The following is a 25,687-nucleotide window of genomic DNA, read 5'->3' on the forward strand; positions in this document are numbered from 1 at the left end:
CCGGACCCCTCCCCGCAAAGTCCTTCTAAAATCACGCGCTCGGGTTTGCCGCTTCAGGGCGGCCCTCCCGAGCTCGGACACAAAGGGCGGGGCTTCCGATTGAGCCGAGCCAGAAGGCGGGACCCTCGAGGGGTGGGCGGGACCAGAGACTGGTGGGAGGAGACAGTGAGGGGCGGGGCCTCGATGGAGGAGGCGAGGCTTTGAGAACTGGGCGTGGCCTCAAAGGGCGCGTCCGATGGGGCGTGGCCAGCGAGCGGGCCCTATGATTGGTCCCGCGAGTGCCCAGAGGCGGGGCTTAGAAGGTGACGCAGGCGCGGAGGTGACGCGGAAGTGGTGGCGCGCCCCTTCCGGCGCGGGGAGGGCCCTGAAGATCCGGGGGCCGCTCGGCCACAGGCCGCGTCCAGCGCCGCGGGATGTAGCGCGGGGGAGACCGCGGCCCCCCAGCACCAGCCTCCCCAGCCGGGCGGTAAGTTCCGGCGCCCTCCAGCGACCCGGGAAGCGCGCGGTGAAGGAGCGAGCCGGCCCGAGGCCCAGGCCCCGCGGGGACCCTCGAGCAGGCCTGCGGCCCGGGGTCGGGCGCGGCGAGGCGACCCGCGCGGCCCGGCGGCTCCCGGGCTGTCAACATTTCCGGCCCCGCCCACGGCCGCCGTCTCCCTCTGCCCGGGCCTCCTCCCGCGGGGCCCCGCACGGTGCGGGTGGGTTTCGGGCCGCCTTGCATCTCCCCGCAGCGGCGTGCTGGCCCCGCTGGGGCGTCCGAGCTGCAGCGTCGGCTCCAAGCGCTCCCGCCCGGGCCCCAGGCCGCTGCGCGAGGTCAGTGGGATCGTGGGGGTGCGCGCCCGGGTCTCTCTTTGCTGGGGGGTGCCTGTCGCCTTTGCATCTGGGAAGCCCGCTGGGGCCGCGAACCCACTGCTTGTTTGCGGACTGTGCACCGCACCTTGATGGGAGAGGAGGAGGGGAGGCTGGTAAACAACGTAGGGGCTGATGTGGCTCTTCAAAGCAATCTGAAATGCCAGCAACATCTAACCTAAAACTTCTTGGCGGCAAACGACTTTCAGCATTTTCTCTCGTCGCGATCCGGTTTAGATTTTGGGGCGGCTGTCAAACCTTTTTTGTTTGTTTTGGGGTCACACCCGGCGGCGCTCAGGGATTCCTCTTGGCTCTTAGACCGCTCAGAAACCTGGCAGGATCGGGGGTCCTTATGGGATGCTGGGATTCGAACCATCGTCCTTCTGCATATAAGGCAAACGCGTTACCTCTATGCTATCTCTCCGGCCCCTGGTCTCTGTTTTGAACACCGAGTCTTGCTTCAAGCTTTAAGGTAGCGATAGTCTTCCCGGGTTTCTTGGTGCTTCTTACTTAGGCTAATGGGAACTGACTAGGCGAATTTTAGTTTACCCAGTTTCAAGTGTCAGTCGCATTTGGGGACTATGTAGTCACAAATGGTATCCTCCCTAGAGTTCCAAAACAGGCTACAAAAGACGGCTGTCAGGGACTATCGACTTGTTCTTTTCTGGAGTGAAGTGATCCGGGGAGGGGAGGTCTGGTCACTGCTCTGATCACTTTATAGGGTTGGATGCACTGGTGATGGGGTAACTACTTTTCTTGAGGCTTTTATAGCATCGATACTGTCTTAGGCATTTAAACTGAGCGATACTGAACTGACCAGAAATGCAGTGTCAGACCAGATCTGCCCTGCTTGCAACCCCTGGGTTGCGTTATTCCAGGAGTAATTAAAAAAAAAAAAAAACTGACGTGTTATCTCTGAAAGGCCATTTCAGGATAGACTGCCACAAAAAAAAAATCCCTTATTACAAAGTGGAATCTGAAAGCATTCTGTCCTTAGTGGCCAAGAAATTTCATGATTCCCAAGGGATGGTAAAACAAAATAATCAACCATTTTGCCTGCAAGTAGGAAGGAATTGCAGGCTGGCATCTAGAAGTAACTTGAATCCATGAAGCTTCCCATTGCTAACGCAGAAAAGGCACTAAGCTGGCAAGGCCATGTTTAGTTGCTTCAGTCTGGCTTCTTTTTACCTTTCTAAGACACCCTTGGGAGAAAAAAATATTCACTGCTCTGGGACGAGTATTACATTGTTGTGTCTGCCTGCAATGCTTTTGTGTGGGGGTGGGGTGAGTGTGTGGTTGGGGTTGGGGGTGTTTTGGGCCACACCCAACGGCGCTCAGGGGTTACTCCTGGCTCTTCCTTCAGAAATCCCTTCCGGCTCGGGGGACCATATAGGATGCCGGGGATTGAACCCAGGTCCGTTCTGGGTCAGCTGCGTGAAACCCAAATGCCCTACCGCTGCACTATTATTGCTCAGGCCCCTGCAATGCCATTTTTTTAAAAGACCTTTTAGAAAAAGGTCTAATTTTAGTTGGAATGATCCGAAACCTTCCACAAAACCCTTTCCTATCATTCCAGTTAAACTTAAATCTTTTTGTTATTGTTTGTTTGCGGGGAGGCCACACCTGGTGGTGCTCAAGGATTACACATGGCTCTGTACTCAGAAATTATTCTTGGAGGCCAAAGAGACCGCACGGAGATACAGCCGGAGAGAGATAGGGCATTTGCCTTGCATGCAGGTGAAGGTGGTTCGAATACTGGTATCCTATATGGTCCCGCGAGCCTGCCAGGAGTGATTTTTGAGCACAGAGTCAGAAGTAACCCCTGCGTGCTACCAGGTATGACCCCCCCCCCCAAAAAAAAAAAAGATTACTCATGGCAGGCTCTGGCAACCACATGGGATGCCAGGTATTGAACCCAAGTTGACCACGTATGTGCAAGAAACACCCTACTCGCTGTACTATAGCTCCACCCCCCCAAAATTAGACTTTTTGGAGCCAGATTGATAGTATGGCAGATAGAACATTTGCCTCATGGCCGACCTTGGCTCGATTTCCTGCAATCTCATATGGTTCCTTAAGTTTCCAGGAGTAATTCCTGAGCAACACCAGTGTGGTCCCAAAGCTAAAAAAAAGAAATAAAACAAATAAAATCTAGAACTAAAAAATAAAATAAAACAAAATAAAATAAAATTGGGTGTTCCTTCTGGATTTCTCCAGGACTTAGTGCAGTAAACTTTCTAGTGACTTAAGTCAACAAAAATAATTTTACCCCTTTTAAAGTAGAAGCCAAAAAGTGCTGTCAAATGTTAATTTCTCTGCTTTGTCTCTGAAGCCACAATGTCATACATACATGTTGTAAATATTTAATGGGCATTCTTGTCTGAGTAAAGCATAGAATTTGTGCTTCATTCTTGACCTGTTCATTTGTTCTCTCTTTCCCTAGGAAATTTTCTTCAACTCCATAAAAAACAGATACATTCTGTAGTTCTTTTGTTACATAACCTTGTCCTGCTTACAATCATAGTGGTGAACTATCTTTAAGTTCAGAAGCTTGATTTTTTTTCCTTGTTTTCTTTTTTTTATAATTATCTTTATTTAAACACCGTGATTACAAATATGATTTTAGTTGTATGATTACAGTCATGTAAAGAACACCCCCCTTCACCAGTGCAACATTCCCACCACCAATTTTCCAGATCTCCCTCCTCCCCACCCCCCCACACTTGTACTCGAGGCTTTCTTTATTATTTCTGGTGCTGGTACACATCAAAGTCATCACACTTTGTCCTTAATGTCCATTTGTTCCTCATCACGCTAGGGACATTGTGCTTCTTATGTACAAAATTTCCCTTTTCAGTTCCGAAATGTTTGAGGTGGGGTTAATATTTATATACAGTTAGTTGTATCTTTCTTGGATCCAAATTATATTGAACATGCCCTCTAGCCAAACCATCACCAAATGATTGCCTTAGGCCCAGACTAGTTTGCTTTTTTTTCCCTTGGAGGTTTAGAGTAAGTTGCTTTATTGACCATGTGTCTGTTAAGTACTTGGTTGTCGGGTTTAAAAATGACCTGGTATATAAAGATCTTTTATGTGCTTATACACTATTTACTTTTCCCACCTCTCCCTTTTTTGGTGGCATTTGAAAGCTTGGTTATTTAGAATCAATTAGAAAAGAGGGCTGGGGCAATAGTATATCATGTAAGACAATTGCCTTGCATGGGATGACCCAGGGTTTGATCCCCAGCATCCTGTATGATCCTTCAGTTGCACACAGTGATAGGATACCAGTTGGAAAAGATGGGGCACCCTGGTGTTCAGGCAGACCCTTGCCTTGCATCATTTCCCCACAGCTGTGCTTTGAACCTTCTGGAACAAAGAGAGGACCTACTAAGACAAGGCTGCAATAGAGTTCTTTGTCTTTACTGCTACGCTAATCAACTGTGGAAAGTCTTGATGGGTGCAGACAGCATCTACTCACAAAATCTCTTCAGGGTCAAGGGCATTTGATTAAAAAATAGAAGAGGATGGGCCTGGAGCGATAGTGGGTAGGGGTTTAGGGCATTTGCCTTGCATGCAGCTGACCAGAGTTTGATCTGGTATCCCTATGGTCTCTTGAGCCCGCCAAGAGTGATTTCTGAGTGCAGAGCCAAGAGTAATCCCTGAGCACTGCCAGTATGGTCCACAAAACAAAATAAGGAGATGATGAGGGATTGGAGAGTCTAACAGACACTTTCCTTACATGTATCTACTTCAGCTTCAATACCCGGTATCCCATCTCATTCCCTGAGCCTGCCACAAGCAATTCTTTTGTTTTGTTTTGTTTTGTTTTGTTTTGTTTTGTTTTGGGGGGATCACATCTGGCGGTGCTTAGGAGTTACTCCTGGCTCTACGCCCAGAAATCGCTCCTGGCAGGCTCAGGGGACCATATGGGATGCCGGGGTTCGAACCACCATCCTTCTGCATGCAAGGCTAATGCCCTACCTCCATGCTATCTCTCCAGCCTACACAAGCAATTCTTGAGCTGAGCTAGGAATAAACCCTGAGCACTGCCAGGTGTGATCCTAAAATTGGGAGAAAAAAGTAGATGAAAATTAGCTTTAGATGGTAAAGTGATAAATAGTGTATGTGAATGTTGATTCATTATATGCAAAGTATGTCTGAGTGTTGATTTATAATATGCAAATAAACCTAAATGGTGCCATACATCTTTGTTACTTCAGTTAAGAGCAAGAAAGAAAAGTTTAATTCCTAAAGGAGCTTTGCAGAAAAGCAGTGTGAGGTAACCTGGGAAACCTGAGCCGTTCAGAGAATAAATGTGTTCCCTCCAAAATAAACACTCTTCAGTGAACTGCCAAGTGATTAAAAGTCCTTCCCCTAGTCTGGCTCAGGATTATCTTATTTGTGGGGCACAAACAACCCTTGACTCAACTCCACAACTTTATTTTCTATGTTTATCCAGTTGGAAGGCTTAGTGGTAACAATTTATTAACCTCAGTGGAAGAAATCCTATCAAAAATGCTCTAAGTAGGGTCTGGAGATGTGGCTCAAGTGGTAGAGCATGTGTGTGCCTTGCCTTTGTGAGGTCCTAGTTCAGTTGCAGCCACTGCAGAGGCACCTGGTAATTTAAATGCGCTCATTGGAGTTTGGCTCAATTATAATTTACCACTTGGAGATAGAAGAATTAGTGATAGGAGCCGGAGTGATAGCACAGTGATAGGGTGTTTGTCTTGCATATGGCTCACCCAGGACGGACCTGTGGATTCGATCCTGGCATTCCATATGGTCCCACAAGGCAGGAGCAATTTCTGAGCACATAGCCAGGAGTAACCCGAGTCACCAGGTGTGGGCCAAAAACAAAAAAAATTAAAAAAAAAAAAAAAAGAATTAGTGATAGAGGGGGCTGGAGAGATAGCACAGTGATGAGGCATTTGCCTTGCATGACAGATCAGGTTCAATTCCTGGCATCCCATATGGTTTCCTGGACTTGTCAGGAGCGATTTCTGAGCACAGAGCTAGAAGTAACCCCTGAACATCTTTAACTGTGGCCCAAAAACCAATCAATTAATAAATAAATTGCTTTAAAAAAAATAGAGTGGCCAGAGTAGTGGCGCTAGAGATAAGGCATCTATCTGCCTTGCAAACACTAGCCTATGACAGACAGAGGTTCGATCCCTGGTGTCCCATATAGTCCCCCCAAGCCAGGAGTGATTTCTGAGCACATAGCCAGGAGTAACCCTGAGCATCAAATGGGTGTGGCCCAAAAAACAAAACAACAACAAAAAATGAATTAGTGATAGAGGGAGCCGGAGTGATAGCACAGTGGCAGACTGACTAAACCAGGACAAACCTGCCTTTAATTCCTGGCATCCCATATGGTCCCCTGAGCCTGCCAGGAGCGATTTCTGAGTGCAGAGCCAGGAGTAACCCCTGAGAGCCACTGGGTGTGGCCCAAAACCCCTCCAAAAAATTGACTATTGGCTGGGGCCGGAGAGATAGCATGGAGGCAAGGTGTTTGCCTTTCATGCAGGAGGTCATCAGTTCGAATCCCGGCATCCCATATGGTCCCCGGTGCCTGCCAGGAGCAATTTCTAAGCATGGAGCCAGGAATAACCCCTGAGCACTGCCGGTGTGACCCCCCCCCCCCAAAAAAAAATTGACTATTGGTAAGAAGAAAGTTATGTGCTTAGTGTGGAATTGTTTTATTCATTTATTTTGAAATAAGGGTTCTGACAAAAATTAGGACTGTACATGTATATACATGTATATATACATATATGTATGTGTACATACACATTTACATATATGTATGTATACATGTTGTATTATTGTATCACAGAACCTGCAAATAACCCCCTACTCACCATGCCCTGCATTTATCAGGAATCACTGGTGTGAATTGTAGCACTAGAATTGTGTTGAAGTACTGACACAGTGTTTTAAATGAGTGTTATAGACTTCTTCAAGCTGCCCAATGTTATTTATATTCTTTTTGCTTGGATATGAATGATTTCTTAATAAAAATGTTTATTCAGTAGTGCCACACTTAGAGGAAGTAAAATTTTGTGGTCAACAAAAATGATTTCTCAATGTTTCTTGTTCTATCTCCTGAGCTTTTTCTAGGACCTCTCTCTGACTTTCTGTTCTCCTTGGGCTTAATTGTTGGCTAGGACTAAGTAGCATCTGTCTGGTTAGTATGTTTAGAGGCAGAACATTTGTGCACTGACCCATCGACAGTCCTGCTCTTCAACAGTCCTTTTCTTCTCTGTACTTGTCCTGCCTGCTCCTTTTGCCTTTGGCTTAGCGCTGTGTCATGAATTGATCAGAGCTGGACTGTTCTGAAACCTGATGATGGCTTTCCCCAACTATATACATCTTTATTATACTCCCTAAAAAAGGTATTGTGATCCTTGTTGGATAAATTAAAAAAAATGACTAGCTAGTACAAGTGTCACAGGTGTTTGTTTATAGAATGGGAAAGCCATGAAAGCAAAAGAAAAAGAAAAGATGGTCTCTTGTTCAGGAGCAAAGCCCTGTTCCTAGCCTGTTAGAGAAGGTCCAAGTTCCCAAAACTGCAGTTCACTCCAGGCCTCATCGAATGCCCTGCATTTCCACAGGTTTTTTCAGAGCTTGGGTAACTAGAGCTTCTTTTTTTGCTACTACTAATAATAAAGACCTTCATTTGGGATGGGAGTAATTGGCCATTTACAGTGTAGAACTCTTTTCAATACTATTTTTTTTTTTTTTTTTTTTTGGGCCACACCCTGTGACGCTCAGGGGTTACTCCTGGCTATGCGCTCAGAAGTTGCTCCTGGCTTCTTGGGGGACCATATGGGACGCCGGGGGATCGAACCGCGGTCCGTGCGCAGGCAAGGCAGGCACCTTAGCTCCAGCGCCACCGCCCGGCCCCTTCAATACTATTTTAATTTTCCCATCTTCCTGGTTAAAAGCCAATGCCTAAAATCAAACTGAGAGGCCAGAGTCATAGCACAGTGGTAGGGTGTTTGCCTTTCACGCGGCTGACCGAGGACGGACCTGGGTTCAGTCCCGGTATCCCATATGGCCCCTCAGCCTTCTAGGAGCAATTTCTGAGCACAGAGCCAGAGTAGCCCTTGAATGCTGCTGGGTGTGGGCCAAAAACCAAAAAAAATAAAAATAAAAAATAAAATAAAATAAAACTGAGAAAACCTGACATATTTGAGGCTTTTCCTAGAAAACCAGGATCTGGATTTCTCTGGTTTTCCAAAAGGATCAGTGTGCCTGTCTCTAGTTTCTGGAATACTCATTTGAGTGGGGCTTAGATCTGAGCTTTGGTGGTTGGCACAAGCTCTCGCTAAGCCGGTTGTTTGGTATGTGGGTAGCAGAGGGCAAGGCTGGGGCTGCCTCCTCGGCTTCAGCTTCCTGCTTCCAGGTAAGTTATTCCTTGCTTTATGGAGAGTGTGGTGAGGCTTGTTATCCACGTAGAACCCAAGCTGTCATTTCATAATAGAGTTAATGGACCTGGGACAGAAACTAGCCACTGGCCTCTCAGCCCATGGCTGAGCAAGAGACTGTTTTTTGCATGCCTGAGCATCCTGTCAGAGAAGCCCCCTCGAATTCTATTGACAATTTGCTTATTTTTAACTCTGGGCAGTCTAGTAGCAATTACATCCAGGTATGGGCTTCATGTTTTCTTTTTTTTTTTTTTTCCCTCTGATTTATTTATTTTTCTGGTTTTTGGGTCACACCCGGCAGTGCTCAGGGGTTACTCCTAGCTCTATGCCCAGAAATCGCTCCTGACAGGCTCGGGGGGACCAAATGGGATACCGGGATTCGAACCACCGACATTCTGCATGCAAGGCAAATGCCTTACCTCCATGCTATCTCTCCGGCCCCAGGCTTCATGTTTTCTTTTTTCTTTTTTTGGTTTTTGGGCCACACCCGGCAGTACTCAGGGGTTACTCCTGGCTGTCTGCTCAGAAATAGCTCCTGACAGGCACAGGGGACCATATGGGACACCGGGATTCGAACCAACCACCTTTGGTCCTGGATCGGCTGCTTGCAAGGCAAACATCGCTGTGCTATCTCTCCAGGCCCAGGCTTCATGTTTTCACTGTCCAGGGTTAGAGGCCCTTGGTGGCAGAGCGTCTGTGGGCATCTCCGAGGTTCTGGGGAGGCCTCAGGAGTGAGCCTTTGGTTTTCTCTGGCTACAATTTGACAAAATAACAGATCCTGTAAAGGCAAGAAGCCCTTGTTTTGCTTTGAGCCTTATCTGAAAGATAGTGAAGTTCTGAGTAAAAGGTTTTACTAAAAAGGGAGAATAGGGTTAGATTTCATTTTATTTTTGGTTTTGGGCCACACGCAGCATTGCTTAGGGCTTACTCCTGCCTCTGTACTCTGGGAGGAGTAGATTTCATTTTAGCAATCAGATTAGAACCTGGGAGTTGATTGGCTGTGTGGTATTAAGTATTGATTAAGAGTGATCAGTGATCAATATGCCATTTTGTTTGCTTTCAGTGTCTACCATCATAGAAGGAATTTCTGCCCCTTGGGGCTGAGAGACACTAGCCTGTCCCCAAGCTGAAACTGCAAGGTGCCAGCCAAATGTCTTCTCACAAAGGATCTGTGGTGGCAGCACAGGGCAATGGGGCTCCTGCCAGTAACAGGGAAACGGACACCATGGAGCTGGCTGAGCTGGGACCCCTGCTGGAAGAGAAAGGCAAGCGGACTGTCACCAGCCCCATCAAAGTAAGTGATCTTCCCTTGGGCAGCATCTCCCCTTCCCACTACCTCTTTGTGGTTCCTAACTGTGAAGTGGAGAACAACACCTGGCCTCCTGCAGACAAGCACTTTTCTCTAGCCTTCCAAGCCCTCCCTCTACTCCTACTATCTTTTTTTGTTGTGGGGGAGGGGCAACCCAGAAGTACCCATGGATTACTCCTGGTTCTGCACTCCTGGCAGTGCTTAGGAGACCGTATGGGATGCAGGGATAAAACCTGGGTCGGAAGCCAGAGAGATAGCACAGCGGAAAGGCGTTTGCCTTAGACTGACAGTGGTTCGAATCCCAGCATCCCATATGGTCCCCTGAGCACTGGGTGTGACCCAAAAACCAAAAAAAAAAACAAACAACCTGGGTCAGCTGCATGCATTTATTGCTCTGGCACCCTAGTCCCATTTTTTTTTAAAAGATCTTAATTCCCCCAAATGGGATGAAGCCAGTGGGTTGGTGTCCAAGTGACTTAGGTGCAGTGGTGAGGGGAGAGGCGGCAGCCCCCAGAAGGCAATCTACCACGTTCTCTCTCTCTAACTCTGATACCCTGCAGGTATTGGGTAGATCTAGAACTGGTAAGGTCTGTACTGAGCCCTACTTGGCATGGGTACCAAGTCCCACCAGCTCCACTAGGCTGCCATCAAGCCCCACTTGCCATACCTGCTGTCCACTTGTTCTGCCCTAGGTGTGAGTTAATCTGATTTCTACATCTCATTTCTCAGGGAGCTGTACAGTCAGGCTGGAGTGAGGAATTGCTCTGCAAGAAAGGAAAGTCAGTCTTTGCTCAGGCTTTTCAGGCCTGTCACCTTTCTCTCACAGAAGAATTTTAGGAGTCCTTTGCTACTGTGGTTGTTGGGGTGGGGGATGAGGGTAATTTGATGGTCATCTTTGACATTCTGTTCCTGGTTTTTGTTGCTCCTGAACTTCTCCTGGAGAGGAATCCAGCCTTCTTTGGGCGGCAGAGATGTTGGGTACTGGCCTTGGCCTTATTAGTGACAGTGTAATTCCTCCTACTGCCTTCTCTTGGTTTTATTACATTACAAGAACTTTTCCAACACAAGAATTCCTTGCTGTCTCAAAAATTTATTGCTGTGGGGTGGCCCTTTCCTGCCTGTCGCAGAACTATAGCATCCTTGGAATGTCTTCATCCAGTCTATGATATATATTTTGCCTAATTTCTCCTTTTTCCAAATAAACTCATTGTGTGTTCATTTTCATAACCCTAAGTGCTGTTTTGCCTTTTTTTTTTTTTTTTTTTTTTTGGTTTTTGGGCCACACCCAGTGAAGTTCAGGGGGTTACTCCTGGTTATGCACTCAGAAATCGCTCCTGGTTCGGGGGACCATATGGGACACCAGGGGATCGAACTGCGGTCTGTCCTAGGCTAGCGCAGGCAAGGCTTATCACTTGCGCCACAGCTCTGGCCCTCAACCCTAGATTTTAGCTCAATGTCTGAATCCTGGAGTGAAGGAAATAGTAGGTAGGATGAAGTTTGACTTCATATAACAAAAATCTCCAAAGCAGGGTCAGAGCAATGACACAGCAAGGGTAGGGTGCTTGCCATGCATGCTGCAGATTCGGGTTCAATCCCTAATATTCCATATGGTCCCCCCAACACCACCAGAAATGATCCCTGTGCACAGAACTGTGAGTAACCTCTGAGCACCACTAGGTATGATCCAAAACAACAACCACCACAAATCCCTAAAACTTTGACAAGATAATGAGCTCTCTTATATATCCCATAGACTAAAACTCGGTTACATGGATATATGCAGCAGCACTGAAGTGAGTAGGCAATTTAAAATTACCATGAGGTGGGACTGAAGGAAATAGTAGTTGGGAGGAAGTTTAACTTCATATAACAAAAATCCCTAAAGTGGGCCAGAACGATAACACAGTGGGTAAGGCGTTTGCTCTGCATTTGGCTGACAGTGTTCAATCCCCGGCATTCGATATGGTCCCCCAAGCACTGCCAAGAGTAATCCCTGAATGCAGAACCAGGAGTAACCCCTGAGTATCACCGATTGTCACCCAAACGCCAAACCAAACCAAAATAAAATTACTATGAAACACCCTGAATCAAACCAACGACTCAGTTCCCGAGGAAAACAGCACTTCAGTACTGGGATAAGGATGCAAGAATTTGTCACAGAACTTAAGAGGGGACCAAGGAAATAGGCTGGAGCCCTGGGCACAGACCCTGATACTGCATAGTTCCCTGAGCATTTTCAGAAGTGACCCCCACCACACCCCCATCTGCTAAGTGAGGCCCTAAACAAAACAGTAAAAATCTAAGAGGCCTCATTTGTTTACTAAGGACATCAACCGAAGAGAGAAAGAATGGCCCAGAGGAGGAATTGGACTAGCAGGCTCCAGTCTCCATGGTTAGGATACCTGGGGACAATGAAAGCCTCTCCTGAATTAGCATGTGCTACTGTACTCGGTCCCTGTGGACCTGGGCCCAGTGCTCTCCCCGCCCGGTGTTCTAGGCTCCCAGTTCTTTGCTCTCCACACCTGTTCCACAGCTCCTATTCTCTGTCCCGTGGCTCCCATTCTCCTGTCACCTGATACAGTGTCAATCAGGAGAACTTCCCCAGTGTCTCTGAATAGGAACAAAGAACACAATTAAATTGATCTCTGAAAAATAAATATGCTCACCAAAACGATTGGCAGAGTTGCAATGTGGGATTGTGTGTCTTTGTAGTTTGAAGAATGTAGATGGATGAGAGACATGTTTAAGAAATTGGAAATTGGGGCCCGGAGAGATAGCACAGCGGCGTTTGCCTTGCAAGCAGCCGATCCAGGACCAAAGGTGGTTGGTTCGAATCCCGGTGTCCCACATGGTCCCCCGTGCCTGCCAGGAGCTATTTCTGAGCAGACAGCCAGGAGTAACCCCTGAGCACTGCCGGGTGTGGCCCAAACACCAAAAAAAAAAAAAAGAATAGTGGCTTAATGTTTGGGGCCGGGCGGTGGCGCTGGAGGTAAGGTGCCTGCCTTACCTGCGCTAGCCTAGGAGACGGACCGCGGTTCGATCCCCCGGCGTCCCATATGGTCCCCCAAGCCAGGAGCGACTTCTGAGCGCATAGCCAGGAGTAACCCCTGAGCATTACCGGGTGTGGCCCAAAAACCAAAAAAAAAAAAAAAAAAGAAATTGGAAATTGGGCCTGAGAGATAGCACAGTGGTAGGGCGCTTGCCTTGCACGCAGCTGATCCGGAACGGACGGTGGTTTGAATCCCGGTATCCCATATGGTCCCCCATACCTGCCAGGAGCAATTTCTGAGCACAGAGCCAGAAGTAACCCCTGAGCACTGCCAGGTACAACCCAAAAGCAAAAGCAAAAACAAAACAAAACAAAAAAGAGAGAGATTGGAAATTGGAGTCATGGTTCTAGAAATCAGGACAAGCTGGTGCAGACCAAAAAGTCTTCTAGTGCCATATGATGAGGCTGGTTAGGCCGAAGCTTTGTCCCTTGGTGGCTGGAGCTTTTCTGCCAGCATTCACAGGGTATTGGTAAATCCTCAACCATTGTACTTGTGCAGGGAGCACCCCCTATGCTCTGGAGGCTGACTGGCTGGTGGCATTGAATTCTAGGCTCTTCAGGAACAATCTGATTTGGAATAACAAACCAGGTTTGTCTTGTTTGTTGTTTGTGTCCTAAAGGCTGAAGAAGAGCAGGCATGCCCCGTGCCCCAGGAAGAGGAAGAGGAAGTGCGGGTACTGACGCTTCCCCTGCAAGCCCACCATGCCATGGAGAAGATGGAGGAGTTTGTGTATAAGGTGCTGCCTGGTTATGTCTGGTGGGGTGGGGAGTTGGTTAGGCTGAAGAAAAGGAAATCGAGGACAGTGGCAAATGCATATGGACTCTGGTGACAGGTGTCAACAAAGTAGATTCAACATTGGATTTGTTGTTATTGTTAGTGCCAAGGACTGAACCCAGAGCATCATATGTGCAAAGCACAGAGCCACATTCCAATCCAAAAATAGGAATTCTTCACTAAAGCTGCAAGTTGAATTAGCATACCCAGAATAAAAATGTTTAAATAGGGGCTGGAGAGATAGTACTGAGATTAGGGCTCTTGTTGTGCATGCAACCAATCTGGGTTTGATTCCTGACATCTAGTATAGTCCTCTGAGCACTGTCAGGAGTGATTTCTGAAGAAAGAGCTAGGAGTCACCCCTGTGCATTGCCAGGTGTGGCCCCCAAAACAAATTTAATAGATTATTTCCTTTTTGAGGTGAGTTTTGGGCCACACCTAGTAGCACTCAGGTTACTCTTAGCTTTACGTTCAGAAATAGCTCCTTACAGGCTCGGGAACTATATGGGATTCCGGGGATCAAACTGGGTCCATCCTAGGGGTGGAAGGCAAACATCCTATCACTATGCTATTGCTCCAGCCTCTAATAGGTTATTTCTATTTTTTTTTGTTTTGGTTTTGGTTTTTGGTTTTTGGGTCACATGCAGCAGCGCTCAGGCGTTACTCCTGGCTCTACGCTCAGAAATAGCTCCTGGCAGGCACGGGGGACCATCTGGGATGCTGGGATTCGAACCAATGTACTTCTGCATGCAAGGCAAACGCCTTACCTCCATGCTATCTCTCTGACCCCCCCTTTTTTTTTTAAAGATTTATTTATTTATTGGTTTTTGGGCCATGCCTGGCTATTCAGAAATAGCTCCTGGTAAGCTTGGGAGACTAGATGGGATGCCAGGAATCGAACTGGGTCCTTCCCGGATCGACAGCATGCAAGGCAAATGCCCTACTGCTGTGCTATTTCTCCAGCCCCTAATAGATTATTTCTTTTTTTTGTTTTGTTTTTTGTTTTTTGTTTTTGGGCCACACCCAGCGGTGCTCAGGGGTTACCCCTGGCTGTCTGCTCAGAAATAGCTCCTGGTAGGCACGGGGACCATATGGGACACCGGGATTTGAACCAACCACCTTAGGTCCTGGATCAGCTGCTTGCAAGGCAAACGCCATTATGCTATTTCTCCGGGCCCTAATAGATTATTTCTTTTATTTTTTTTTCTCTTTTTTTTTTTTTATTTAAACACCTTGATTACATACATGATTGTGTTTGGGTTTCAGTCATATAAAGAACACCACCCATCACCAGTGCAACATTCCCATCACCAATGTCCCAAGTCTCCCTCCTCCCCACCCGACCCCCGCCTGTACTCTAAACAGGTTCTCAATTTCCCTCATACATTCTCATTATTAGGACAGTTCAAAATGTAGTTATTTATCTAACTAAACTCATCACTCTTTGTGGTGAGCTTTCTGAGGTGAGCTGGCACTTCCAGCTCTTTTCTCTTTTGTGTCTGAAAATTATTATTGCAAGAATGTCTTTCATTTTTCTTAAAACCCATAGATGAGTGAGACCATTCTGCGTTTTTCTCTCTCTCTCTGACTTATTTCACTCAGCATAATAGATTCATGTATAGGAAAATTTCATGACTTCATCTCTCCTGACAGCTGCATAATATTCCATTGTGTATATGTACCACAGTTTCTTTTTTTTTTTTTTTTTTTTTTTTGGTTTTTGGGCCACACCCTGTGACGCTCAGGGGTTACTCCTGGCTATGCGCTCAGAAGTTGCTCCTGGCTTCTTAGGGGACCATATGGGACGCCGGGGGATCGAACCGCGGTCCGTCCTAGGCTACCGCAGGCAAGGCAGGCACCTTACCTCCAGCGCCACCGCCAGGCCCCTGGGGCATTTTTTTTTTTTTTTTTTTTTTTTTTGTGGTTTTTGGGTCACACCCGGCAGTGCTCAGGGGTTATTCCTGGCTCCAGGCTCAGAAATTGCTCCTGGCAGGCACGGGGGACCATATGGGGTGCCGGGATTCAAACCGATGACCTCCTGCATGAAAGGCAAATGCCTTACCTCCATGCTATCTCTCCGGCCCCGTACCACAGTTTCTTTAGCCATTCGTCTGTTGAAGGGCATCTTGGTTGTTTCCAGAGTCTTGCTGTACAAAGCACTGTACAGATTTAATGCGATCCCCCTAAAGATACCCATGACATTCTTCAAAGAAGTGGATCAGGCACTTTTGAAATTTATTTGGAACAATAAACACCCTCGAATAGCTAAAGCAATCATTGGGAAAAAGAATATGGGAGGAATTACTTTCCCCAACTTTAAACTTTACTACAAAGCAATAGTTATCAAAACAGCATGGTATTGGAATAAGGACAGGCCCTCAGATCAGTGGAATAAAGCTTGAGTACTCAGAGAATGTTCCCCAGACATACAATCATCTAATTTTTGATAAAGGAGCAAAAAATCCTAAATGGAACAAAGAAAGCCTCTTCAACAAGTGGTGTTGGCACAACTGGGTAGCCACTTGCAAAAAATTGAACTTAATAGATTATTATTTTTTTTTTTTTTTTTTTTTTTTTTTTTTTTTTTTTTTTTTTTTTTTTGGTTTTGGGCCACACCCTGTGACGCTCAGGGGTTACTCCTGGCTATGCGCTCAGAAGTTGCTCCTGGCTTCTTGGGGGACCATATGGGACGCCGGGGGATCGAACCGCGGTCCGTCCTAGGCTAGCGCAGGCAAGGCAGGCACCTTACCCTCCAGCGCCCCCGCCAGGCCCCTGGGGCATTTTTTTTTTTTTTTATTTTTTTTTTTGTGGTTTTTGGGTCACACCCGGCAGTGCTCAGGGGTTATTCCTGGCTCCAGGCTCAGAAATTGCTCCTGGCAGGCACGGGGGACCATATGGGGTGCCGGGATTCAAACCGATGACCTCCTGCATGAAAGGCAAATGCCTTACCTCCATGCTATCTCTCCGGCCCCGTACCACAGTTTCTTTAGCCATTCGTCTGTTGAAGGGCATCTTGGTTGTTTCCAGAGTCTTGCTGTACAAAGCACTGTACAGATTTAATGCGATCCCCCTAAAGATACCCATGACATTCTTCAAAGAAGTGGATCAGGCACTTTTGAAATTTATTTGGAACAATAAACACCCTCGAATAGCTAAAGCAATCATTGGGAAAAAGAATATGGGAGGAATTACTTTCCCCAACTTTAAACTTTACTACAAAGCAATAGTTATCAAAACAGCATGGTATTGGAATAAGGACAGGCCCTCAGATCAGTGGAATAAAGCTTGAGTACTCAGAGAATGTTCCCCAGACATACAATCATCTAATTTTTGATAAAGGAGCAAAAAATCCTAAATGGAACAAAGAAAGCCTCTTCAACAAGTGGTGTTGGCACAACTGGGTAGCCACTTGCAAAAAATTGAACTTAATAGATTATTTCTAAGTAGGTTGTGCTGCATAGAAATACTGTTATTTACCAAACATGTATGAAAATGTCTATGATTTTGGTCAGAGCAGTAGTGCAGTGAGTTGGCTATTTGCATTATATGCAGCAGACCTGAGTTTGTTCCCCAGCACTCCATCGGGTCTCCCCTGAGTTTACCAGGAATGATCCCTGAACACAGTGGGGTGTGGCTCCCAAAACAAAAATGAGGAAGAAAGGTTAAAATCGAAGAAAACGTTAAACCATTTTTTAAATATCTTTATTCAAGCACCTTGATTACAAACATGATTGTAGTTGGGTTTCAGTCATAACCCAAAAAAAAAACACCTCCCTCTGTTTTTAAGCCAAAGGTTTTTTTTTTCCCATTTCTTCCATATTTTGCTGTCCCTATGCAAACAACACACACACACACACACAATTTTTTTTAGTGTATCTCTCATTTCCGAAAAAAAAAAAAAAGGAGTGTACTAAACCTTATTGGTGATACAATAATTTTCATGAATATAACTGCTAACGAACTCTCTCTCTCCCCTTCTTTTTCCAAATTTTTTAATTCTATATTTTCTATTTTTAATAACTTCGCTTTTTGTCATTCTGAAACAAATGTATTATGATCAGTTATTTTAACTATGTGATACATTTTCTTTAAATAAATAAAAAACAATCTTGGTCCCCCGAGCTTGCCAGGAGCAATTTCTGAGCGTAGAGCCAGGAGTATCCCTTGAGCGCTGCTGGGTGTGACAAAACAAACTACTACAATAACAAAAAAAGGTGTGTGTGGGGGAGATAGCATGGAGGTAGTACGTTTGCCTTGCATGCAGAAGAACGATGGTTCGAATCCCAGCATCCCATATGGTCCCCTGAGCCTGCCAGGAGCTATTTCTGAGCATAGAGCCAGGAGTAACCGCTGAGCGCTGCTGGGTATGACCCAACCCCCCAGAAAAAAAAATTCACCCTTCACCAGTGCAACATTTTCATCACCAGTGTCCCAAATCTCCCTACCCCCACCCCGTCTGTATACGAGACAGGCATTTTACTTCTCTCACTCATTAACATTGAGAAACATTACACTTTTTTGTTTGTGTGTTTTATTTGGGGAGGGTTAAACCCAGTTGTACTCAGGTTACTCAGAAATCACTCTGCACTCAGAAATCGCTCCTGGCAGATACGGGAGGGACCATGTGGGATGCTGGGAATCCAACCACCTTCAGTCCTGGGTCCTACTTGCAAGGCAAATGCCCTACCACTGTGATATCTCTCCGGCCCCTGAAAACATTAAACTGTAAAGTTGAATGAAGCCAATAGTAATTGCTTTTATCCAAATTCTCATTCTCTCCCTGGATTCTATGTGTTGCTGAGGTAACCAAAGTTAAGAGCTTCTGCTCTAAAAAGAGTCTCATGGGGAGAAAAAATTAGAACAGGGAGAACCAGAATCTCCTGGAAGAAAGAGGAAAACAAGGGACCAATGCTTGTTTAAAAAAAACAGGTAGTGGGGCCGAAGTGATAGCATACGGAGGGCATTTGCCTTGCACACAGCTGACCCAGGTTCGAAAACCAGCATCCTGTATGGTCCCCAAGCCTTCCAGGAGCAATTTCTGAGAGCAGAGCCAGGAGTAACTCCTGAGCGCTGCCAGGTATGGCCCAAAACCCAAAAGGAAAAAGAAAAAGGTGGTGCTGGAGAAATAGTACATCAGTGTAGGGCTTCCTGGATTCGATTCCCAACACCATATATTGTCCCGTAATCCCCTCCAGCAAGAGCTGAGCATACCGAAACAAACGTAATTCTATTTCTTAGTTCATGATAATTTTGAAATTTTAACTAGCTCAAAGGAGATCCTGCCATATTTTCCTGAAAGATTTACATACCTGGGATGGAGTGACAATACAGTGGGTAGGGTGTTTACCTTATTTTCCGGCATATAAGACAACTTTTGAAACAAAAAAAAGTCAACCGAAAATTGGGGGTCGTCTTATACGCCGAGTATATCCTGAAAGAGTATATCCTGAAAAATGTTTCAATATGCCGCTAAACAAAACAAACAAACAAAAAAAATCAGGCCGCAGAGTTTCCAAATCTCTTGCTTGGGGGCTCCCAAACAGTACTCAGAAGATCTGGGGGCCACTTCTGGCAAAACCCAGCTAACTGTTGGTGGTTCAGTACTAGGGTCCGAGGATGGGGTGTTGTTTGGTTCATGTAGTGGGGAAGGTTAACTGACGGCACCAGGGAATTGCCAGAAAAGGTGCCTATGTAAGGGACCAATCACTGCAAGGCTACTCAGACCGCCTTTCTAACTCAGCCAATTCAAGCAGGCTTTTTATGCATGCAAATTAGACAATGTTTTGGATCCGAATCTACACTGTCAAAAGCCTGCTCAGATTGGCCAGAGTCAGAGAGGAAGTCTATTATAGTATAACCTTTGAACCTTTGCTTGTTGTGATTGGCTCACTATGGTACATACAGTTGCAGCACAGGAACGTTCTGTCTGATACAGGCCTAAACCTATGTTTTAACTGCAAAATTAGGGGGTCGTCTTATACACCCAGTCATTTTATATGCCGGCAAATACGGTACTTTGCATGCAGCTACACCCCATATAATCCCTCAAGTACCATCAGGAATGATTCCTGGGTGCAGAGCTGGGAGTAACCCGTGCATACCACTGGGTGTATCCCCCCAAAAGAGATGAACACATCTGTCAACATAGCATAGCCAGGTAAATCCAAAAGTCGCAGACTGCATAGTCTGGTTTGTGCTGTCTTCCCACCAGGCTAGTCACCCATTGTCACCTCAGACCAGCTGAAGCCTATAGATTGCCCATGTATTCTTGGGGAGATCAGTGTTCTCTGGGACTCTGCTAAGAGTGTGCATGTTCCAGGTCTGGGAGGGACGCTGGAGGGTCATCCCATATGACGTACTCCCTGACTGGCTGAAGGACAATGACTACCTGCTCCATGGCCACAGGCCCCCCATGCCCTCCTTCCGGGCTTGCTTCAAGAGCATCTTCCGCATCCACACAGAAACTGGCAACATCTGGACCCATCTGCTTGGTGAGTGGACAAAGAGAAAAGTGCAGGTTTTCAAAATGCCAAGGTATTTTTGTGTGTGTGCCCTTGCCAAATAGAAGGAAATTGATCAGAGGTGTTCTGATTGGTTGGTAATTGGTGTTATGCCCCCATTGAAGTTCCTGTATGCTCAGCTGACTCTTGATCACTGATCTTTATGACTGGATGAGGAAGACCTTAGGAACAGGAGAAAGAGAACAAGTGATAGCACAGCGGATAGGGCATTTACCTTGCACACAGCCAACCCTGGTTCAATACCCGGCATTTTATATGGTTTACTGAACCTGCCAAGAGTGGCCCTGTGTGCCACCGGCCGTGGCCCAAAACCATAAAAAAAGAAAAGAGGAAAACGAGATCCAGCTGTTCTCCTCTGCTCTGTAGCAGAATTAACATAGATGTGGGCAACTCCATAGGTTCCCCTGTCAGAACACAGTGCCAACATTTTCAAAAACAAGCTTCTGGGTCTGATTTATATGACTGTTTTCACTTGTCCTGGAACTGAGACTGTTGTTCCGACAGCTAAGTCCTGTCACTGACTCGTTGGACACCAGCCTCAGGATGCCAAAGCAATAGTACAGCAGGGAAGGCCCTTGCCATGTACACGGCAGTCAATGTTCGATCCCTGGCATTCCATATGCTTCCCTGAGGAGGCCTGCCATGAGTAATCACTGAGCAGAAAACTAGTAAGCCCTGAGCACTGCTGGGTGTAGTCCAAAAACAAACAGAAAACACTGCTCCTGTTTGCTTTCACCTCTGACTTCTTTTCCCCTCTTCCAGGTTTCGTGCTGTTTCTCTTCTTGGGAATCTTGACCATGCTCAGACCAAATATGTATTTCATGGCTCCCCTGCAAGAAAAGGTGGTTTTTGGGATGTTCTTTTTGGGTGCAGTGCTCTGCCTCAGCTTCTCCTGGCTCTTTCACACCGTTTATTGTCATTCAGAGAAAGTTTCTCGGACATTTTCCAAGTAAGTAGAAAGAGCAGTGATAGGGAAAGAGCCAAATGGTAGCAGAATTTTGATAGCACCACTGACCCCTAAGGATTCCTTGTGTGTCAGAGGAAAGACTTGCTATTTTGTGGATATAATGGGGTGATGAAGCTTTGAAATCATGAAAAAATTCACTGCAGCCTCCTTAACAGATGGAACCCTGAATATACTTCATGCTGCTGCAGAAACCTGGGTGCCAGTGGGCTGCTTTCCAAGACCAAGCACCCAGTATGATTACCTTCCTGTCGGCCTGGACCACAGTGGGTGTGACATTCTGTGCCCCGTCTGTCAGTGCTCCTGCCAGCTGTCAAGTGAAGCTTATCTTAGCTCCCCAGGCACTGCTGGAAGCCCCTGATACCCATCAGCCACTGCTTCCCTGTTTCTCAGCTCTGAGTCTGGACTTCTGTTTGCTTGGTTCTGAGGTTATTATTGGTTTTACTAGTAGTGGTAGGTTATTTATTTCCCAATTAAAAAAAATGTATGTGTATGTGAGATTTGGGGCCACATCTGGTAATTTTCAGGGTTTATTCCTGGCTATGTGTTGAGGAATCATTCCTAGCAGTGTTTGGAATAACTGTGGAGTGTTGCGGATTAAGCTTGGGTCAGGCACGTGGAAGGCAAGCATCCTTCCCACTGTTTTTTTCACTCCAGCTTCTAGAAGGATATATTATCATGAAAAAGTCAATTATGAAAGGCTGGAGTGTATGCCTGGCATGCATACAGCCCTGCGATCAAGTCTGGGCACCACTTAAAAACATATCCATTAAAAAAGAAATCTAGGGGCCGGAGAGATAGCATGGAAGTAGGGCGTTTGCCTTGCATGCAGAAGGACAGTGGTTCGAATCCCGGCATCCCATATGGTCCCCCAAGCCTGGCAGGAGCAATTTCTGAGTGTAGAGACAGGAGTAACCCCTGAGTGCTGCCGGTGTGACCCTCCAAAAAAATCTTAAAATTTGGTCCCCTGTGGCCCGAGTGATAGCACAGCAGTAGGGCCTTTGCCTTGCATGTGGCTGACCCAGGGCAGATCTGGGTTCGATCCTCAGCATCCCCTATGGTCCCTGGAGCCAGGAGTGATTTCTGAACACATAACCAGGAATAACTCCTGAGCATCACCGGTGTGACCCAAAAACCAAAAAAAAAAAAAAAGATCCCCAGCATCCCAAAATGGTCAAGCCTGTCAGGAGTATTTCTGTGTGTGTGGAGCCAGGAGTAACCCCTGAGCACTGCTGGGTATGCCCTCCTCCCCAAAAAAATCATTAAAATAGTTTCACTTAATAATACTCTAAGTTTAAGGGTTTGTTTTTAGAAAAAAACTTCGGTGACTGGGAGATCTCTGGTCTGCTCCCGAGTGTGATACTGGGAACAAAAAGAGTTGTGACACATGTCCTAGTAGTTAAGTGTCCACTAGGGGCGTTGGTTGGTTAGAAATAAGAGGGAGAAAGTTCATGTTACAGGATTCTTAGAAACATTTCCACTCCAAACAAGAGCTTGACCTGGTGAGATTAAACCTGGTGAGAAGCAAGTGAGGCCGGATGGGGAGTGAGTGAAGACTGGGGTTGGGCCAGTCTGGGGACTGTTAAATGAACCATAGGAATTCTTTGGTTTCCCTACTGATTCTTTTCATTTCTGTGGCTCTTTTCAGGCTGGATTATTCAGGGATTGCCCTACTGATTATGGGGAGTTTTGTCCCTTGGCTCTATTATTCCTTCTACTGCTCCCCACAGCCACGGCTCATCTACCTCTCCATCGTCTGTGTCCTGGGCATTTCTGCCATCATCGTGGCACAGTGGGACCGATTTGCCACTCCTAAGCACCGGCAAACAAGAGCAGGTAATTAGGAAAATGAAAGTCTGACCACAGAGATGTTTGAGCCTTGAGCCTGATGGGCTCCACCCAGGGACCTCAAGTGTCCAGTTCAGTTTAGATTTGTGTGTAGAACTATTAAAACCCTCATATATTTTCCCCCCTTTGGTTTTTTGGGTCACACCCAGCAGTGCTCAGGGGTTTACTCCTGGCTCTGTACTCAGAAATTGCTCCTGGCAGGCATGGGCCACCATATGTGATGCTGGGAGTAAACTCTGAGCACCACTGGGTGTGGCCCAAAAGCAAACAAACAAAATTATATGTCTCCTTTAACCTCCTACATTAAGGTTTATTATTAGAAGTAGTATACCACTTAAAACTAGCCCTCATTCTGCCACTTAAGTGTAATATCTGTTGTTTTAGTCTTTCATTCAAAAGAACTTGAGTCTCAAGTCTGAGCCATATTGCAGTCAGGCAGCCTTAACAAAGGTATCTGCAAGCCTGCAGAGATAGTTCCTATCCCTCAGCTGGGTGCCATGTAGTGTTCTAGAGACAGGCACCTGTCCTTCCTTTTCCCACTTGCTTTAGTTTTCTGTCCCCGCAACAAGGACACTTGAGATCCAGAGGTTAACAAAGCCTGGCTACTTCAGTTCATTGCCCTCAGAAACCTTGTCTGTTGACTTCCATGAATTACTTGGGTTCCATATCCAAGTCAGCCCGTAGAGAGTTTTGACTAGATTTTTAGTCAGGTGATAAGCTCCTTTCATTATTCTTTATACTTCTTAAAAGTCACAGAGCTTTATAATTCTATATATAATCTTTTTCCCACTCAATATCATGAAATAATCTAAGTGTCTTCCATCTTATCATCTCGTATCATTCACTAAAAACTAGCCTAGCTCCTGAGTCCTATGTAAGAGAACAATGTCTTCCTTGTGGTGGCTTCTCCTTGACAGGCTCCCTCTGCTTTCCTCAGGAGTATTCCTGGGACTTGGTTTGAGCGGTGTTGTGCCCACCATGCACTTTACCATCGCAGAGGGCTTTGTCAAAGCCACGACCGTGGGCCAGATGGGTTGGTTCTTCCTCATGGCTGTGATGTACATCACTGGAGCCGGCCTTTATGCTGCCCGAATACCTGAGCGCTTCTTTCCTGGGAAATTTGACATATGGGTAAGAACTGAGTTCCACACGGGGCCTCTGACAGGTGTGAGTGGCCGGAAGTTCGAGTCATAGTCAGAAATGTAGGAAAGCATAGTTATGTCTTGCTTTGGGAGTATATCGAGCAAATGGGTGAGTGGTGGAGTGGGGGATAAAGGAGGGGGTTTAACATTCAAATTTTAGTATAGTTCTGACAATACTTTCTTTGAAGTCTTATACAACAAATAGATCACCTCGATGTTAGACACAATTAAGGAGAAGTTGGAAGATCCAGATGCTTTATATGTCTTGTGTCTAATCCCTCTTAAAATATTCTCTGGTTACTCTCTTAGTTCCAGTCTCATCAGATTTTCCATGTGCTGGTGGTGGCAGCAGCCTTTGTCCACTTCTATGGGGTCTCCAACCTTCAGGAATTCCGTTACGGCTTGGAAGGTGGCTGCACCGATGACTCTCTCCTCTGAGCCTTCCTACCCGAGGGGTGGAGCAGGAATTTCCCAAGTGCTTTTAAAAATAACTTCTTTGCTGAAGTGAGAGGAAGAGTGTGAGTCGTCTGTCTCTAAAAGAAAGCTCTTAGAGAGAATCTAGTACTGGCCAAGCTGCAGCCCACGTTCACACCCACTGGGCAATAAACTCCTGAGTTCTATCTGAGGAGGGTGGGGACAGGCAGTCCAAGCCAGCATCCTCCTCAGCAGTCCCCTTCCTGGGCGGGAGACAATATTTTAAAGCTCATGTTGAGATTTTACCCCTTGTCCAGCCATTGGGGCCGGGGGAGAATTGATGGACTGGGACTCTTCAGAAGTTGTTTCTGGAAGACCATGTCCCTTCCTTACCCCCTGCCCTTACTTTGTAACCTGGCTTATAACAGGCCATCCATTTTTGTAGCACACTTTTCAAAAACAATTAGAACCTGGTCCCATCTTTCTAGGGCCTGAATCTGCTCACAGAGCAGAAAGAACAAAGCCACCAACTTTTACATAGCCCGGCTAATCATGGAAGTGTGTCCAGGCTTCAAATAACTTGAGTTTTAATTTTTTTTTCTTGGCAGAGTAATGTAAAATTAAAATGGGGAAAGATATTTAATATTTAATACTAAGCTTTAAGAAGAAACCTCCTATCATTGCTATGTATCTTGATGCAAAGACTATGATGACAATAAAAGAAATACAGAAGACACTTGGCATTAAAAAATTTTTAATGTGTGGTCTTAAGTATTTTCAATTTTAGAGGATTAAAACCACTAAAATAATTTCCACTTCTGGGCTGGAGAGATAGTACATTGGGTGGGGAGAGCTCTTGCTTTAGCTTCGATCTGTGGTATCTCACATGGTCCTCAGAACCCCACCAGAAGTCATACCTGAGTGCACAGGCAAGAGTAAACCCTAAGAACACCTGGGTGTGACTAAAATAAGGATTTCCAATTCTGAGGCATAAATTTGAATCCTAGCCATTGATGAACTGCCCCAGTTATTGCAGAATAGTAAATGAGCCCAATTCAATTCTTAACATCTTCTTCTCAGTACGGTTTAATTCTTCTTTACACGTTGTAGGCATTACAAAAAAAGAGTGTGGGGCTGGAGAGATAGCATGGAGGTAAGGCATTTGCCTTTCATGCAGAAGGTCATTGGTTCAAATCCCGGCATCCCATCTGGTTCTTCGAGCCTGCCAGGAGCAATTTCTGAGCATGGAGTCAGGAGTGGCTCCTGAGCGCTGCCGGGTGTGACCCAAAAACCACACACACACACACACACACACACACACACACACACACACACACACACACACACACACACACACAAAGTATGCTATAAATGTTGTTCAATAA

General features: G+C 46.1%; 1 protein-coding gene across 2 annotated transcripts; it reads left to right on the forward strand.

Moving 5' to 3' along the window:
- The first annotated feature begins 338 nt into the window (after positions 1 to 338).
- Positions 339 to 24,847, forward strand: ADIPOR1 (adiponectin receptor 1). Of its 2 annotated transcripts, none has more exons than XM_049770661.1 (9): positions 339 to 466; positions 9,344 to 9,574; positions 13,259 to 13,375; positions 19,733 to 19,904; positions 20,697 to 20,883; positions 22,547 to 22,734; positions 23,684 to 23,877; positions 24,198 to 24,421; positions 24,454 to 24,847. In XM_049770661.1, the coding sequence occupies exons 2-8, from the start codon at positions 9,431 to 9,433 to the stop codon at positions 24,324 to 24,326; spliced, it is 1,131 nt and encodes a 376-aa protein (XP_049626618.1). In that variant the 5' UTR covers positions 339 to 466; positions 9,344 to 9,430; the 3' UTR covers positions 24,327 to 24,421; positions 24,454 to 24,847. The 2 variants fall into 2 exon arrangements, with proteins under 2 accessions (XP_049626618.1, XP_049626617.1); XM_049770660.1 differs by lacking the exon at positions 339 to 466 and adding an exon at positions 623 to 810.
- The last annotated feature ends 840 nt before the right edge of the window (positions 24,848 to 25,687 follow it).

The sequence above is a fragment of the Suncus etruscus genome, chromosome 3 (genome assembly GCF_024139225.1).
Source record: "Suncus etruscus isolate mSunEtr1 chromosome 3, mSunEtr1.pri.cur, whole genome shotgun sequence".
NCBI lineage: Eukaryota > Metazoa > Chordata > Mammalia > Eulipotyphla > Soricidae > Suncus > Suncus etruscus.